Here is a 19,329-nt window from a genome sequence, read left to right as displayed (position 1 = left end):
AGAGATGGCCTTTGGAGAATCATGACGAAGTACAGATGTCCCAGAAAGTTCATCACCATCATACGGCAACTACATGATGGAATGCTGGCCCGAGTCCAAGACAACGGAGAGACTTCAGAACCATTCCCTGTCTCCAACGGAGTCAAGCAAGGGTGTGTTCTTACCCCCACCCTGTTCAGTCTCATGTTTTCAGCCATGCTGACAGATGCCTTCAGAGATGCTGACGTAGGCATTGGCATCAGGTACCGTACAGATGGCTCACTCTTCAACCTCAGGGGGCTTCAAGCAAAAACCAAGGTGAGGACAGACACCGTCAACGACTTCCTGTCTGCTGATGACTGCGCTCTCAACGCTGCTTCCGAAGCTGACAAGCAACACAGCATCGACAAGTTCTCTGCTGCCTGCAACAACTTTGGCCTCACAATCAGCACAAAGAAGACTGAGGTGATGCACCATCCAGCTCCAGGAAAGTCGTATGTTGAACCAAACATCTTCATCAACGGGCAACGACTGAACGCGGTGGACAAGTTCACGTACCTGGGCAGTACACTCTCTCGCACAGTTGTCATCGACGACGAGGTGAATGCCAGACTCGCCAAAGCCAGCACTGACTTCGGCAGACTCCATAAGAACGTTTGGAACAGGAGAAGCATCACCCTGGAGACGAAGCTCAAAGTATACAAGGCCATAGTTCTCACCACACTGCTCTATGGATGTGAATCATGGACGGTCTACAAACGCCACGCCAAAAACTGAACCACTTCCACACCACCAGTCTCAGAAAACTTCTCGGCATAAAACTTCTCGGCAAACTTGCCCAGCATCTACACCATCTTGATGCAGGCCCAGCTGTGCTGGGCCGGCCATGTAGTTCGCATGCCAGACCACTGGCTCCCCAAGAAACTGCTGTACGGCGAACTCCAACATGGCAAGCGCTCCCATGGAGGCCAAAAGAAGCGCTTCAAAGACACTCTGAAAGCTTCTCTGAAGGCCTACAACATCAGCCACGACACATGGGAGCTGAATGCAATGGACAGACCAAAGTGGCGTTCAGCTGTCCACAAAGGCGCCAAATCCTGTGAGGCCAACAGAATCGCTGCAGCAACACAACGCAGACAGGCTAGGAAAAGCAGTGCCAGCAAGTCCCCGAAAGCCGCCACCATCCCCTGTCCACACTGCGTCAGAACCTTCCGGGCACAGATTGGCCTGACCAGTCATCTGCGCACCCACAGAGCCCAACCCACCCACCCCCAGGATGACTAGATGGTCCTCGTCGATCCCGATGGATGAACCTCCATTGTGCCCGTCACTTTATACTGAAATCTCAGTTATTTTTTATTTGTTAGAAATCAGAGCCATATGCTTTGTCTTCACACTGACTTTGTGTGCAGTTTTCTTCTTCTTGTTCATGAACATCTCTAAGAATTAACTGGTGAAGGGGGTGGGGTGTCTCAGAGGTCTGTTGAGTTTTCTTCCTCTCTGATGGATATATACCAGTTTTACTACAGTCTAAAGTCTCATTGAAATGTATTTAATCATACATGAGTCAAGAATACAGACTGCTTAATGTAGATGTCACTTAAAAAAAAGTATGAAACTGAAAACGTAATTTACGCCAAGTAAGTGATGGTTATAAAATGCTTTGAAGAGCTATTTGGGTAGAAATATTTCTCTGACAAATCAATAACAGAGACAGGAGAAAAGCATGTGTCTTGATCTACATTTTGATGTGTCATATTGTCTCAAGTCTGGTTTCATGACTTCTGGCCAGTGACCATGAATATTATAATTTTTTCCTTTTCTGTAAACGTATGCATACAGTCAAAAACGACGACGACAGCAACAAAACATCCAAAGACAAACTACTTTCAAAACCTGCTATAATCCCTGAACATAACTCTTCTTTCTTTATTCTACATCTGGTTCAAAATTAAAGCAGTGAATGACAACACCTGGCTTCTTGTTCATAAAATAGGAATTTTCATATTCTGAATTGAATTCATTTTCATAAGAGATGAAAAAGTGCAAACCCATGAATTTAACTGAAAGTCTGGATTTCCATTAGAAAAAAACTCACTGTCAGTTGAAGAGTAAAGAAAACAACAACAATCAAAAAAGCCACACATAATTTTATACATGTGTGTATGCATTCATAAAAACATCACCATCAACGACAAAATCATCCTATTGGTTTCAAAGTCAAAGGTTTCATGTTGAGAGATTTTTATTTTCACAGAAATGATATTTTTGAAATATGCAGAATGACACCAAATTATTTGGACAGTCATGCTGACTGAAACATGTACCATGGGGACTCTCCACAATCATACATGTTATCAGAATTATGCCTTCCAAAAGCAAATTGGCAACACAAATCTTAAGTTTTATTGTATTTAACATGGTTTTGACTTGTATTCCAGCATACAAACAGGTCACTCATTCAACTCTGCATACCGGTTTGGAATATTCCAAGTCAGTCACATAACAAATGTGGCAAAGTAAAAAAAATTTTTTTTTTTAAATCACCTAGAACCTTCTGAAAGATGAATCACCAGTCCAGTGGGAAAGTGGTACATCAGTTATTTCCACAGGGAAATGACACTTTCCTATGAGCCTTACCACTTAAAGTGATGTGGCAAAAACTAGTTTGAAATATCAAATATCAATATCTGCACCGATGTGACATCTCTTTGGGGATAAATTATAAGAACAATGATTTGAGCTGCTCAAAATGGCGACTGAAAACAAGAATGATTATTAAATAACATTGGGGCACCCCCCACTCCCACCCCCACAACTCATACCCACCCCTCCCAAAAATATGTAAAACATTTTACCTTGAGATAGAACAGCTGCCAGTTTCTAACAGGAGACACACATGTTCAAGATAAGCACATGCAAGCTCTCACACATGCATACATGTATACACGCACAAATACACCACAAATAAATGCAGACTTTTTGCATCATCTCATTTACAATATTTGTGGCTTTATACATGTTTATATATACCTCAAAATAATTTAGGCCACAGTATGACGTCCATTATTCACTGGACAATGTGATTTTTTTCTTATATTGTTATAATCAAACTGTACAGAAACTTTGTTACTAAGGTTTGAGCCAACAAACTATAACCAAATCAAGTAAAAATTTCCACCGAAAAGCTGGAGTGAAAGACATGCTAAATATGAAACAACAACGAGCTTTCTTTCAGCATGAGTAAGTCAAGTGAAACATTTAAACAAGCTTTTTTCACAAAGAGAGTGACACAAGCTCCTGTAACATACACAAACTTGTACACATGGTTTGACAACAGCAACACTGACCACCTTTGCCCTCGATGCAAGCCTGGATGCAGTATGGAATGGAAAGGGGAGAGAAACCTGTTGCTGCCTTAAACTAAAGGCACTGCGCTCAACAGCCTTCAGTCATTGTCAGTGTTAAGGGGACGTGTGTGTGAGGGGATGGGTGATCAAGGAGTTTGATATGAATATCGAGCATGTCCAAGACATGGTCCAGTGGTCTATAAATGTGTGTGTATGTGTGACCAGTGCCTGGCTGAAACAGGAAACATGATAAGTGCTTTAAGGCAGCTCTCTGTTGGCTCTTCCCAGGAAGGGAAACCTGTTAAAATGACTGTAAAACATCTTGAGCTTGGTCTCTGACCGACCATAAGCACTATGTAACTTGTATCCATATCAATCAGTCAGACTGACATCAGGCAAATGAGTAGACCAGTTTCATAATCTGTCATCAACTCTCCCTGTGTCTCATATCCCCCCCCCCAACCCCCCACTCCTGGACCCCCAACCAGCCCCCTTCTTCCTGAATGTTAGCCCAACAATTTCTGTGTTTATTCACAATGCAAATATCTGTGTCTTTTCTTTATTTCCTATATTTTAATAGATTGTACCCTTTTCCTCTGAATGCATCAAAACATATTAAAAAAAAAGAAGAGAAAAGAATTCTCTTCTTTGCTGAACAGCTTGAAGAATCACAGCAGGTCTGATGGCGATCCATGTGAATCCATGTGAAAGACTGCTGTTGCTGTCCCTTTGTGGACAGCACCAGCTCCATTGATTCACCCTGCCAATGTCATCTTTCTGAATCAAACCTGCCTGCGTGTGAATGACTGGTGTGAAAGCACTCTGATTTGTCTCTGTAGTCTGGACAAGATTGTGCACCAGGCAGTTGGGTTTTTTTTTTATCTTTGTGCATGTCCACACTGTGATGTTGCCACCTCTCAAGTGTCTCGAGGCAATGCTGAGGAAGACATTCAGCCAACTGTTCCCTCTTCTTGCTGTGTCTTCATACCTTTCGATTTAGGTTTTAAAAAAAAACGGTTAAAGGCCCCAATGCCTTCTATGACTATTGGGGCAGTGAATTCACTTCTACTGAGTCTAGGGCTGGGCATTGGAAGGCAGAGCCCAATCCACTCCTTCCACCATTTTAACCTGTCCCAACCAAAGTCAGATACCCCCATTCACACTTGGGTGGATTGAGGAAAATCTGAGTCCAGTGCCTTTCCTAAGGACACAACACCATGCTGAAATGTAGGCCTCAAACCCTGCTGAACACTGAAACAGAAGTCCAGTGCCTGACTGATTCTGGCATGGCACTACCACACATTCATCAAAAAGTCTGGATGAAATTTAGAATCAACACTGAACAGAGTTTGATGCAGTTGCTTTGTCCTTTGTCCCCAAACCATGATATATATATATATATATATATATATATATCAAGCCCAGTTTTGTCTTCAGAAAAGTGGAAAGGATGTGAAGCTGTGGTGTTTTGGGGGGAATTGAAATCATTCTTGTAAAGTGGATTCTGTCCAGCCTGTGCTGTAGCGGGGTTCCTAAAGCCATGTGAAGTGTGGCCTAGTGGTAACGTGTCCGTCTAGGAAGCAAGAGAATGTAAGTGGACAGGTCCGAATCTCACACTCATAACCATTTTCTCCAACTCCACTCCTCCTTGAACCATGGTCTGGACGCTAGTCATTAAGATAAGACGATCAATCAAGGTCCCGTGAATGCAATTAACGCATTTAAAAGAACCCACAGCAACAAAAGGATTGTTCTTGGCAAAATACTGTAAAAAAAACCACAAAAACAACAACAATAAACACCTACACTTGCAGGCAGAAAAAAGAGGTTGAGCTGTACTGCAGCGGCACGCTCTCTCTGGGGGAAGCAACCTAAATTCACACAGGGAAGTCTGTTGTGACAAATTGTAAGCCAATACAAAGAAATACAATATAATTTTGTGATCCTCCTGGGGTGATAAAACAGAGACATGGTTGCCCCTTCACTTTATGAAAGAACAGTTGTTGTTTTTTATCTGTTTTTTTTTTTTTTCAACCAGGATCTTCCAACTTATTCTGACAAAGTAACATAAAGAGTTTGTATTTTAACTCCCTGCTTGGTTAGTTACATATAAATTTACCAAGTCAGACTGATGCATTTGAGTTTGACATGATACAGTTTAAGACATCATAATGTGGAATTTGAATCATGCTCCCTGTTTGTCACACACTTTCCATGTCAAACTCAAATGCACAATTTGACATGTAAAGTAATTTTATAAGACATCAAGTGTGTTCAAATTGCAACAAGACTGAAACAACACTAATAAAGTGATATTTTTTTAATCATAAATTAGACATTCACAGAATAAGATATTTCACTGGCAATTTATACACCACACACCATCATTTACAAAATCACAAACTGATAGATCTATGCATTCAAATGACACAGAATATTTGACAGAAACAATCTGAAAAAAAACAAAACAAAAAAAAAAACATTCACCACCATCAATCAGTTCAAGAAGCAAAGCTTTCAGAACATTGTTCACAGAGACACCTTCACTTTGATCTTCCTCTCCCTCCCTGACCTTGTCCTGAGCGGGGCCACAAAGGGCTGATGGGAAGAAACCTGCCCCACTTCCTGTTTCACCGTCACCGCGCCCCCGGCGCTCCTGGCCTGGCGCCCCTTGGAGGAAGACTTAAGGCTGTCCACCTCAAAAGGTGTCACCGTCTGCAGCTCCAAGGCCCCACTGACAATCGACTGCATGGTGGACGCTACCCCACAATCTGTGGCCTGCTGGGACGGGGACTCCTTGACAACAGACTGAGACCCACTTTGCTGACCGCACACGTCATTGTCGTTGAAGGTTTGCGATCTGACAAGTAGAGAGTGGTTTGCCGAGTTGGAATCCAACACGCGTTCACCGCTGTTGTTATCTGCACAAACCGTGCCATCGTTGATGATCACAGTGGTCAGCGAATCCTCGGGAAGATCCACAACTGGTTCGTTTTCAACAGGATGTAACATCACCTGTTCAACAGTCTGCACTGCATCCTTAATGATCACAGCACTGCACTGCTCTGTCATTCTGGAATCTTCTAAGACTACAAACTTTTGGGAGGCTTGCTGTGGCTGCGAGGTGACGTCCATGATCACAGTCTGGGGGCTGTCTGTGTGGACAGGCTGCAGCTGGTAGGTGTGGACAGGCTGGGGGAGCACAACCTCGGCACTGTCAGAACTCCCCGACACTTGTAGGGTGCTCTCCACACTGTCCAAATCCCTCACCCCTTCCGACTCCACCAGCACCACCCGTGCTCCAGACACAGACCCCCCATCAATCAGCACCCTCTGTACAAAGTGCTGGTTGCTGTGGGACCCAACAGTCACTTCGGATCCCTCCATCTGCAATGTTGCTGCTCCTGTCGGCACTTCTCCCTCGTGGGCCACAATCATCAACGGCGCTCCTGTGCTTGCCTCAACCAACTTAAAACCATCAACCGACCCAGCACTATCTGAAGATTTCCCACTGGTCTCTTTAGCATTAACAGACTCCGACCTCCGACCTGCGGCCAGCTCACACAGAGCGTCAGCCACCACGTTGTTTTCAGCGTCACACTTGGACTTTGGTGTTGGGGGGGCGGCGGACCCCGAGCTGTGGCTGCTGCCATGCTTCATCTTGGCACAGTGCCGGTCCAGGAGTGAAAGTCTGCAGAAGGACTGGCAACAGACATCACAGCGGTAGGGAAGGTTCTGCTCATGCTTCTTGCTCAGGTGCTGCCTCAGGGCATCGGAACGGAAGAACTTAGCTGCAACAGAACAGGAAAAACAACAGGTAAGTTAAAAAAAAAAAACTGCTTACTATGCTGCAGAGTTGCAGTGTGCCCTGTTCACATTGTGACCTCAGTTTCAATGCCCCTCCACTTCAATGCTTAGGGTTAGTCCTGTCAAAAGTCTTCAATGTCAGCAGGTTCATTGTGGGGCTGATGCTGAAGTGACAAGGTGGTGTTCTCCACTCTGAAGAGGACACTCTCACTCATTCTGGCGCTGTGACTTTTATCGATAGTTGTCAGCTAGGAACAAAGTAGGTGGTGTCCTCAGTATAGAGGCTGCACTACTGAGCACCACTCTCCTGAACTTTCTTGCATCCTGTAAACACATTTGTGTATACTTCTAGGTCTCATTTTTGTGTTATTCATAGTGTCTGGGTGGGTAGGTGAGTGGATGGGTAAGAGTGTGCATGCATGTGTGCCCTCATTAACCCCTTGACTGCCAACACTTTTTTTATGTCTGCTGTATTCCATATAAAAAATTTTTAAAAGCTATGCCAGTACTATGTAGTTCTAAATGTAGCTTCTCTATTTGTGCACAAAATTACAGACTGATGCATTAATTAGTTCTACTTTCACTTGGAAATTAAACTAAAGGACCTGACTTTGTGATCTGTTGTGTATATATTGAAATAATTACACCTTTGTAATGTTTTGTGTATATTTCTGCAAACAAATGAACAAGCACTCAACACAGGAACAAAAGGCCTCTGTCTCTTTTTCATCAGAATTATCTGAATTACCTTCTGAATCAATGTACAAGTTCTCTTCATACTCTGTCCGCATCATTCATAATTTCCTCAAATGTTTTACATGATTGTGAGTCCAAGACTGGTGTGGAGTCACCATTTTGAGGAAGACTAGTTTCAATTCTCAGGAGGAAACAATCATTTTGCAAGAATTGTATATGTCTCAGTGATGAAGAAAAGGGATGAAAATCACTTTTATGAACCTGTCCTGAGCCTGTCAACATCAGTCAAGGGTTCCCCCCCTTCTAAAATAGGCATACACATTTGATGAAATACCTCTGTTAATCAAATAGTGATAGGCGTCACAGACAAACGTTTCATGAAATACCTCTTAATCAAATAGTGATAGGTGTCACAGACAAACATTTCATGAAATACCTCTTAATCAAATAGTGATAGGCGTCACAGACAAACGTTTCATGAAATACCTCTGAATCAAATAGTGATAGGCGTCACAGACAAATGTTTCATGAAATACCTCTTAATCTAATAGTGATAGGTGTCACAGACAAACGTTTCATGAAATACCTCATAATCTAATAGTGATAGGCGTCACAGACAAATTTTTGATGAAATACCTCAGATGATCTAATAGTGATAGGTGTCACAGGCAAACGTATGATGAAATACCTCTGTTAATCTAACAGGAAACAGGTGTCACAGAAGGCTCTAAGAGCTCCATTGATTTACAATAAAATAAAAAAAAAGCAGTCAAGGGGTTAAAATTATATGTTCATCCACACATCCACAACCAAAACAGAAAACAGTCACTGACCAGGGCATAAATGACACTTCAAGTTGCCTTCAACCCCTTGCGTATGGACATGGGAATGACGTTTCAACTCGGCGTTGCGGATGAAGCTCAGGTCACACTCGGGGCATTTGTAAGGCTTGATGCCTGCATGTACTTTCTGGTGGTATCGCAGGTGGTTGGCCTCAATGAACCTGTGATCACAGAAAAGACCGAAATTAACATGAAAAAAGTTTCAAGTTTGTGAGAAAGTGTGTTGTATGATGTTGCGCTGCGCTGTGTTGCGGTGTGTATACATGTGTGTGTGTGGTGTGTGTGAGAGAGTATGTGTGTACAAATCATAAGATTCAGAACAAAAAGAATGTTAAAACAACTTAAATTGTACACACACACACACACACACACATACGAGTGAGAGAGGGGAAGACAGAGAAAGGTACACGAGAGAGAAACCCAGCATGCACCACCCCTGAAAATAACTATAACTAATTTAAACAACAGGGTCAAAATGGTCATGAACACACGCAGAAACAAATGAAAAGGTGCGACACACTACAATCCACAACACTGACTAACAGCAAAGAAGATACTGAGATAAAAAGATAAAAGAAACTCACGTGGCCGGACAAATGTTGCACCTGTAAGGTCTCTGTCCAGTGTGGATTCGCACATGAGCTGACAGGTGGCCTGCTTGCCGGAACGTTTTCCCACATATATGACAGCTGTACGGCCGTTCACCTGACAACATCAAGGCCAAATAAAAGATGTAAAAGACAAGAAAAACAATATCTTCCCATAAAATCAACATGTAAGATTAAAGATCAGAAGTACCACACATTCAATAAAATAAAATAAAACAATATAGCCATTCCTTATTTTCCAGAGTTATAATTACTTGGGTAGAGCATACATTCTTTTTTTTCTTTCCTTCTTCTTTTTTTTTATATTTTTTTATTTTTTATTTTTTAGAAGCACACTGTTCCATGAGAAGACACAAAAAAATCTTTTAAGTTGGCATATGACACACTATGACTACTGTACTTTGCAGAAAACAGTGTATAGTGAGGAGATATCTTTTCTAGCTGGCCTGTTAAATATTGTGAAATATGATTACTGTTCTCTGCGGTTAGCAAATGTGTTATGAGATGAAACAATAATCTTGCAAGTCATTTCATTTGAAATAAAAAACTAACTGGCATCAAACACTGAAATCTGTCTGAAACTCAAAATCAAACTTGCTGACAAGTTTTTATCTGAGAACTAGGTAGACCTCAACTTTAAGCACCAGTTCTCATTTCAAACCAAATGACAGAATTTTCCTTTTCTGGTGCTTACAAACTGTCATTTTCTTGCGCTCACAGAACGTAACTTTTTTTTTGGTGCTAACAATACTGTCTTTCTCCTCTGCTTACAATTCTATGATTTTCTTATACTTACAGAAGTGTCCTTTTTGTGCTCACAGAACTGTCCTTTACTTTGTGCTTCCCATACTGTCCTTTTCTTGTGCTTACAATGCTAAGTATCCATTTGTTGTACTTACAGAAGTGTCTTTTTCTTTGTACTCACAGAACTGTCTTTTTCTTTGTGCTTCCCATACTGTCCTTTTCTTGTTCTTACAATGCTTAATATCCATTTCTTGTACTTACAGAAGTGTCCTTTTCTTTGTACTTGCAGAAGTGTCCTTTTCTTTTTGCTTCCCATACTGTCCTTTTCTTGTTCTTACATTGCTAAGTATCAATTTCTTGTACTTACAGAAGTGTCCTTTACTTTGTGCTTCCTATACTGTCCTTTTCTTGTGCTTACATTGCTACGTATCAATTTCCTGTACTTACAGAAATGTCCTTTTCTTTGTACTTCCTATACTGTCCTTTTCTTGTGCTTACATTGCTAAGTATCCATTTCTTGTGCTCACAGAACTGTCCTTTCCTTTGTGCTTCCCATACTGTCCTTTTCCTGTGCTTTCAGTACTATCTTTTTCTTGTACAAAGTTTACAGAAGTGTCCTTTTCTTTGAGCTCACAAAACTTCTCTTTTTCTCGTTCAACAGTTGAACAAGTATTAACTTGTGTCTCTGGCTTGCACCAAAAGTTTGACATGATCAGGACAAGATCAGGATGCCAAAATAAAACTGCCTCTGTAACTGGGGAATTCAGGACAAACCGCACTGGACTGAGAGCAAAACCAATGATAATAGGGCAGCACACATACACACACAAAATCAAATAAATAAAAACATGGCGGATTCATGCAGAACTGCCGTTGGAGGGATATTGTGGCGGTCTTCACTCTGAGGGAGACACTCACTCTGTCTGGGTCCGTGATTAAACCATTACTGTCATCAGCAGGTGGTGTCCTAAGTACGTTAAATCGTAACAGGCACCACCAAACACCACCGAAGTGACTCAGCAGCAGTGCAGGGTCTCCTCTGGTGTGAAGCCTCCTGGCGCCGTAACATCAATGGTTCCATGTTAACTGTAGACGCTGGGACTGCGTCAGACAAACCCAGGTCTGACTGTGTATGAGGGACTCAGAATGAAGGGAGTAATGCCACTGAAATGGTGCAGATGATGGGGCAGATACAAAAAAAAAAGATAATTAAATCATAACAATAAAATAAAAATAACAATAAATAAAATAAAATAATAATACTAAATAAAAACACCACCAAGCTTTGTCTCTGACCTGTGTGCGTCCGAACATGGCGTTTGAGGTTGCTGGGGTCGCGCACTTTCTTGCCGCAGATGGTGCACTGGTACGGCAGTTCTCCTGTGTGTTTAGTCTGGTGTCGCTTCAGCTCCGCCTGGTGGAAGAAGGCTGCGTTGCATTCTGGACATGGCCATCTGGAAAATCCCGTGTCACACATATTGTGTCAAAGTGTGTGCATGTGTATGTGTGTTACTCCGTGTGTGTTGTGTGTGTGTGCGTGTGTGTGTGTGTGTGTGTGTGTGTGTGTGTGTGTGTGTGTGTGTGTTGTGTGTGTGTGTGTGTGTGTGTGTGTGTGTGTGTGTGTGTGTGTGTGTGTGTGTGTGTGTGTGTGTATGTGTGTGTGTTGCTGTGTGTCTGTGACAACTGACACAATATAACTCTATTAATCAATTTGTAAATTTTGAGCTTTTCCTTTTCAGATATTTAACCCCAATAGCTTGGAATGTCAACAATTTTTCAGGACTAGTCTTGCACGTAAGATAAGTTTGATACATAACAATAATCAATCAATCATCCACAGAAATGAAAATTCAAACATACATTTTTTATATTACACAATAATGTATAATTGAAACATGACAATAGGAAGAAGAGAGGTTAAAGACAAAAGAGACAAACAACTGAACAACAACAGCTAAAAAATTGTGATTAATCGGATTATAAATGGAAACTGGAAAGGAAAAAATAAGTAATATTATTCTCACATTTATAAAGTATTCTGTACACTGCAGAACTTTCCAGCCCCCTCTGATTTCGCCTTAAAATTCAAAAGAAAAATAATACTTTAAAAAAATCTCAACCTTTTGTATGTAATAAAAGTAATAGGAAATTGTGTGAGCGCTTTTTGTAATAATATATATCATCTGACTATACAGACTCAGCAGATGGCAAGTTTACAAATTTTACAAAATAGTACATACTGAACAATTTTGTAATCAGAATCTTCAATCAGAGAAAAAAAAAATCCCTATGCCTATTAAAAGTTAACTAGACTAGTTAAAGCAGTACTAACTACTATATCAATCAATTACCAAACAACTGAAACTTAAAACAGTAAAGTTAAGATTATATTTAATTCAAAAGTGACAACACTATCACAAACCTCTTCTCACCAACTCTCGGGTTGCGATGCTTTTCCTTGGGTCCAGGTATAATCCGGAACTGAGTTTCCTTACCCTCCAACAAGTCTGACTCCAACACAGACGTAACAATTTCGTTGTATTCGCTCAGGGGCTGAGGTGCGGCAGCACCCTCAGCTTTCACCATCACAGGGTTCAGACCACAAGTCACCTGGCCCGCTCCATCCGAGGACACCACCTCACTGCTGACAACATTCACTTGCTTCTCCAGCACTTTGTCTGTAGCACGGGAATACTGGTGCTCCATCTGCTGGAGGCAGGAGTGATTGGAAGTGGGTAAGGAAGAGTTCTTGCTCACAGCAACATCTTCCGTCCCCTTGGCAACAGCTTCCTCTGCCTTGCACTGTAAGGATTCCTCTGCCAGCCCCACTGTGGAACGAGAAATGGTGATCAGCATGTCGCCGTACTGGTACACCATCTCCTCCGAACCGTCCCCATTCACCAGGTCCGATTCTGGAATCTCTATCTCGATGGAAGCGTAAGGGATGTCAGACCCACTGGATTCCGGTACTTGTATCTCCACAGGAACCTTCACGTTCACGGCTGGCTTCTTGTTCTGCGCAGACATCGGCGGCTCTTTGCTCTCTTCCTGCGCTGTCTCCACCACCACGCCACTGTCTTCTTCTTCCCCTCCCTCCATCTCCTCTTCCTCACTTTCCTTCTTAACAATGTACTTTCCCTTCAAGGTGGAGATGACCTCAGGTTTCAGAGATTCGTCATGCTTGGCCACGTGACGGCGACAGTATGAGCGGTCCGAGAAGGACTGCTTGCACACGCTGCACATGTAGGGCTTCTGTCCAGAGTGTATGCGCATGTGAAGCTTCAGCGTGTCGCCCCGAGCGAAGGCAGCTTTGCAGAGATGGCAGACGTGGTCCTTCTGGCCCGTGTGTCGCTTGTAGTGTCTGGCCAGGCCTGAGGGGTGGAAGAACTTGGCGCTGCACCGGTCACAGGCAATGTGCGGCTGAAACAACACACACAGCTTGTGGTCTGTGACAGCTAAGGGAGGGGCAGTTTATTTTCCAAGAACCTGAGATCAGTAACATGACCTCTCTTAATTCTTTTCTCTGAACAACACAAATGTTCCTTCTCTTCAATACCCCAGCACCTGCCTTCATTTCAACATTTAAACACACTAAACGCCTATACCATGTGGATGCATAGACATGTGCTCACATACACATATGAATGTAGTGGTAATGTGACATATATATATAATGCATGTGTACACAAACACATTCATAATGATACACATTGTGCACACACACACACACACACACACACAGTGACACACACACACACACACACACACACACATATGTATACACACACACTAACCTGAACCCCTTTGTGCTTGTTCATGTGTCTGCGAAGGCAGGCAGGGTCTCGGAATGCTCTAGAACAATCCTTCACTGAGCACTTGAGAGGCATCTCTCCTGTGTGGATCCTCATGTGAATCCGCAAATCATTGGCCTGGTTAAAACCATGGCCACACACCTCACAGCTGTACAGCCAGTCTTCGGAATGCACACGTTCGTGAACACGCAAGTTGGTAGGATGCCAGAACTTCTTCTTGCAGGTTTTACATCTGGAATGCAGTCATAAAAGATTGTCACTTACTAATACTTAGAATGAAAGGGATTTCTGTTCATGGCTTGTGAGAGAAGACTACCTGGTTATAAAAAATGTAAAAGTATGGGGTTTTTTATTGTTGTTTTTAAGAAACCAATTGTCAAATCATAGAGATTATGAGCAACAAATGTTCAAACTTCTCAAAATTACACTGGAAAATGTTGTTTCTCCAAGTCCAATACAATAGCATTTCTTTTCTTTTTCTTTTAATGATTCTTTTTACAAAAATTTGACTGGTAATTTTTTAAAAATAGAATCTTGATAATGTATACACGTTGTATTTTGTAAGATTCCATAGTAAATCTCCTGGTGTAACTGTTAGTTTCAAATTCCTGAAATGAATGTACAGAACAAATCACATGATTCTGTTGTGATATCATAAAGGCACTGTGCATAAGTGCAGATGGACTGATGAACTTATACGAAGCTGTGGGCATTGCTTACTGTTGAAGCGTACATATATGCACAAAGGACCCACATAGGAGGAATAACTTTGCCAAAGAGATGTCACATTATCCAAGGATATCATGCATTACATAATTTTTGTTTAACAATTAAATGGTTAAAGGTCCTATAGCCTTTCACCACTGTAGGTGCAGTCAGTTTATGATTCACTGTGTCAAGGGCTCAGCATTGAAAGGTGGGACCCAATTCTCTCCTTCCACCACTTAATCCTTCCTATGACAAAAGTCAGGTAACCCATTCACACCAAGTGAGTAAGAAAAATCAGAGTGAAGTGCCCTAGTTCCCAAGGATACAACACCATGCTGAAATGGGGCCTTGACCCTGATCACTGGATCAGAAGTCCAATGCCTTAAAAACCAATTTGGACACAGTAACTCCATTATAGTTATAGGTTCTGCTGAACATTATTGTGACACAGGTCTATCAACTTATCAAATACTCACTGGTATGGTTCAGATCCATTATGCCTCTTCTTGTGCACAGACAGACTGCTGAGGAAGCGATACCTGGCGGGGCATTCTGGGCAAGCGTAAGGTCGATCATCATCTTTGGACACTTCTGACTTTGAACTGACACACACATCACCCACGTCAGTTTGGAAGTGCTCTAGAGAGTTGCCTTCAGCGTCACTGTCCACCTGTTTCCTACACTCATCTCGGGCCTCACCAGAAACACTGTTGTCATAAAGTAAACTTACGTTCGCACTTTCATTAGTTTCTCTTTCTTTCATTATTTTTTTCACATTTGTCAAATGTTCACTGCTGCTGTGCACACTTTGCTGGATTTCACCCACCTGTGGCAACTTCCCAGACTTGGTTTTCACGATAAATGCACCAGACGAGTGTGTCTGCACTAGAATACTGCTTGGCTGGGCAGGTTGCACCACAACATTTCTTGGCTCTGAAGTCTGAACGAGAGTATCACTTGAATAACTATTACTAGCTACAGGTACTGTTGCACCAACTCCACCACCAGCTACAGTTACTGCTGCACTAACTCCACCACTAGCTACAGGTACTGCTGCACTAACTCCACCACTTGCTACAGGTACTGTTGAACTGACCCCATCACTGCCCACAGCGTGAGTGGAAATTTGTGTTGTTGAAGGCAGCAGGGTGGAGGAGTTTAAACTGTTCACAACCGATGGCATCACAGCTGACAGTGACCCCGGACTTTCACCCATGCTGGATTTTTCAGATACTGCTGAACTCTGCCTCCTACTTGCCACACCAGATTCTTCTTCTGTCCCGCCTCTCTGTCGCTCACCACTGCTTACTGTGGCTGTTGCTGTTGCTGTTGTTGAGGACTGGTCTTCTTCCAATGTATGGCTCGTCAAATGAGCCAGACAGCTCTCATAACTCAAAAAATCCTGGCTACAAAAGCCACAGCGGTAGAGTTTGGCTGTTGAGGCTTCCTCCATAGTTACTGACATTGTGACGTCATGGCCAGATCTGCAAACATAGGTTTTCAAGGTTTTCATACATAACATAATGAAATTTGAGTATATCAAAGTCAAACATTCCAAATTTGAAATTCACACAAACATAACAGTTGCAAACACACAGAGAGCTACATCAGTAAAAGATATGAACAGTACTTAGTAACAGTACTTAGTAAATTACTAAATAAACCCGAGGAATCCAAGCAGCTTTTTCTCCCTTTGCTGAAGTGAAACAATGTTAAGAATTTCAAGGTTCAGAACTTGAATACACTTATATAGTTGAGAAAGAAAACTTGTAACAAAACAACAACAACAAGAAGAGAGGCAAGGCCTTCAAGACTCACTTGTGATACACTTTTTTTTTTAAATCTCATCGTTAAACTCTGTTCTGTATTTGTTATTATAAAGCGTCGGGTTAAAAGAAAAAGAAAAAAAATCCTAACGGCAGATTCGAACTCCGCGTGTTTGGGTGAGAAGAAACTGTCTTACCCATTACACTATCGTGGCTCCTTGTTAGCAGCTTAATCAATGGTATTAATGGAAAGCTCTTAAAACAGTCTGACTTTCCAGTTTCCCCCAAAACATGAAACTGCTGTTCGTCTTCTTCTTTCTTTAAACATCCACCATCATCCTTTCGATGGTTCTGATGTGTATAGAACTGGGTGGTCTCTACTGGCTAGGTTGTTGTTTTATAGAACTGGCAGTTGGGGACTTGGGGGAGGGGTGGGGTGGTGGTGGTAGAGGAGGAGGAGGGGGGGGATGTGCTGGTCAGTCAGATTCAGGACCTCTGGAGGCAGGTTCTCTTGTTTTAGTCCGTTTAATAGTTATGTTAGCTCAGTTTTGAAATGTCAATGTTACCAGTGCTGAACACTCGTATGATATTGTCATAATCATACTGTCAATAAGTAGGATTATGTGACAAGAGCTTGCCATTAAACTAAAGTTCAATAAACCCATTGTCGTATACTCACTCAATCACTGCATTCAGTGCACTGGTGTTTTATCACCGGAACCATCGGTACTGTTTTGCATCCACCATCAGTAAATAATTCATTCAATCAAGATCAAGTAGGCCCTAGCAGTACCCTTCATCAGTTCAGTGTCACACTACCCATCAGTTCAGTGTATCAGTTTGATCGCCATCGTTCATGTTAGCCCCCGTCCGTGCCCGCGCAAAATAAACTAACATCTCACCTTCATGTGGTTTATAATTATACAAATCACGAGCGCTAGTCTGACAGGCAACAAGACAATAACAACAATAGCACTTTTCCAGCAAAACGTACAACTTTGTAGTGCGTCTCGTCTGGTCTCCAGAGAACCAACGAAACGGAACTAGGCATTCATATTATGAACCATATGAAAATCCGTCAATTTACAAACAATCACTTTTAGAATAGGGAGAGTGGAGAAACGAACAAAGACTTACAACGCGTCAACTTGCAATAGTGTGTGTGTGTGTGTGTGTGTGTGTGTGTGTGTGTCTCACTGTGAGAGAGAAAGAGAAGCGAGAGAGAGAGCTGTGTGTGTGTGTGCGTGTGTGCGTGCGTGTGCATAGGTGTGTGTGTATGTGTGCATGCGTGTGCATATGTGTGTGTGTATGTGTGCGTGCGTGGGTGTGTGTGTGCGCTCGCGCGCATTCATTCTAAGTCACCAGACTGTGGGAACTATTTAATTGTCTTCACCTCATATATCAGACCATTTTTTTTCATTGAACAAATTATGTGTGTGATATATCTATAAGTGCATTTTGCCGCTGCCTTCCTGCCATTGTGGTTGCTCATGTTGGCATCCTGCCTTTGAGCATATACATATCTTCATGCACACTGACAGCTGCATTTTCTACAAGCCATTATTGTTTAATTTGTCTTGGATAAACTGATTTCAAGACCAGCAATTAAAGGTGACATAAAATCTCCTGTATTTTGTGCTGCAGAACTCACATTCATTTCCAGTCATGATATTCCTGACATTGAAGCACGTATTTTATCCAGTTGTGATATTCCTGACACAAAGCGTTTATCATCATCTACTTGTGATAATTGTTACAACGAAGCACTTATTATGAAGTTCATACCTAAGCATTCATTATCATCACAGTTGTAATATTCCTGCAATTGAAGCACTTGATGCAGGTGTAATATTCCTGGCACATATTCACTCACTATCTAGTTGTGTTAATCTTGATATTGAAACATTTATCATCCAGTTGTGATAACACTGACACTAAAGTACTCATTTTTGTAATATTCCTGACATGAAGAACTTGTTATCCAGTTACAATATCTATCTTGTTAGTGTCAAAGTTTCTCCATGGACCTTTATAGCAACAGCTCCACGAGTTGTGCAGACTAACCATTATTGTATGCATTTACCAAGTCAGTTGCTACTGCTGTTTCTTGTTTCCTTTAGAAATCATTCATATTATACATTATATGCAAAATCAGACACATTTTCATGTGTATATTCACCTCTTCAATGCAACATCCCCAGACCCCTTGATTTGGAATGATAAAGTACCTCTGTTCAAGATCTCTTGCCACCTTCCATGCTATGACTAACCAGATGATGATCCTTCCCTATCTTTGTATGGGCTTTAAGAAACTGCGTCCTATCTCATTTCCATTCTGAATATTGTTTGCATGGAGATTTAAACAATTTGCTTCAGTTTTGTTCTGATAGCTCTTTGATGAGTTGCAAATTTTGTCTGGGCCAGGGACAGTATTTTTCTTGAATTTTCCTGTTGTTTTATTTTAGATCAGATTTCTACTGTGATGTCATCATCAGATCCAGTCTGCCTAAGCTTTTGGTTTAGTTCATCCACATATTCATTATTTTCATCAAAGTTTTTTGGTTTTTTTTGTTTTTGTTTGTTTGTTGTTGTTTTTTTATCGCTCAACTATTTAAAACATTTGAGCTGAGCAGTTCCTTTTTCTGTTTGTTGGTTTTCAGCTTAGTCTAGTACCTAAACTTATCTGGGGCTTTTGTTCAGATTTGTCCTTCCATGCGATGATAGAATTGTCAGAACTCTGTCAGTGTTGCTGTCTTTTGCTTCTAGTGCTATGGTTTTGAACAGCTTTCTTTTTTCATTTTCTTTCCTTTTTTTCTTTCTTTTTTTGTCATGCAAAGGTTCTGGTCTTTCTCTTTTTAATAACATTTGACAGCAGCATGCTCTTCTATCCAGGCTGTCTTTGTGTCATCCTTCCACCAATGGGGCTGAATAATTAGTTTATTTGTTTTTGGTTAAATGCAGTTCTCATATTTCTGCCACTCTCCTTCTTCTGTCTGGTTACAGATCCCACATGAACT

At 41.7% G+C, this 19,329-nt stretch overlaps 1 protein-coding gene across 1 annotated transcript; it reads right to left on the bottom strand.

Moving 5' to 3' along the window:
* Positions 1–3,830: 3,830 nt before the first annotated feature.
* Positions 3,831–17,341, bottom strand: LOC143290418 (uncharacterized). Its single transcript, XM_076599832.1, has 8 exons — positions 17,307–17,341; positions 15,023–16,030; positions 13,821–14,070; positions 12,449–13,446; positions 11,323–11,480; positions 9,259–9,379; positions 8,666–8,835; positions 3,831–7,120 (listed from the first exon to the last, which is right to left on the bottom strand). The coding sequence occupies exons 2-8, from the start codon at positions 16,009–16,011 to the stop codon at positions 5,859–5,861; spliced, it is 3,948 nt and encodes a 1,315-aa protein (XP_076455947.1). The 5' UTR covers positions 16,012–16,030; positions 17,307–17,341; the 3' UTR covers positions 3,831–5,858.
* Between the last annotated feature and the right edge of the window lie 1,988 nt (positions 17,342–19,329).

Source organism: Babylonia areolata, chromosome 15, assembly GCF_041734735.1.
Source record: "Babylonia areolata isolate BAREFJ2019XMU chromosome 15, ASM4173473v1, whole genome shotgun sequence".
NCBI lineage: Eukaryota > Metazoa > Mollusca > Gastropoda > Neogastropoda > Buccinidae > Babylonia > Babylonia areolata.
This window is presented reverse-complemented; position numbering and strand designations above follow the sequence as displayed.

Bases quoted from the DNA above. Each gene is read 5' to 3' on its own strand.
- LOC143290418 (XM_076599832.1), bottom strand. From the start codon at position 16,011: ATGTCAGTAACTATGGAGGAAGCCTCAACAGCCAAACTCTACCGCTGT. The intron at 14,071-15,022 runs GTGAGTATTTGA...ACTGCATTCCAG, and splicing joins AATGGATCTGAACCATACCA to ATGTAAAACCTGCAAGAAGA. The intron at 7,121-8,665 runs GTCAGTGACTGT...GTTCTGTTGCAG, and splicing joins GAAGTGTCATTTATGCCCTG to CTAAGTTCTTCCGTTCCGAT.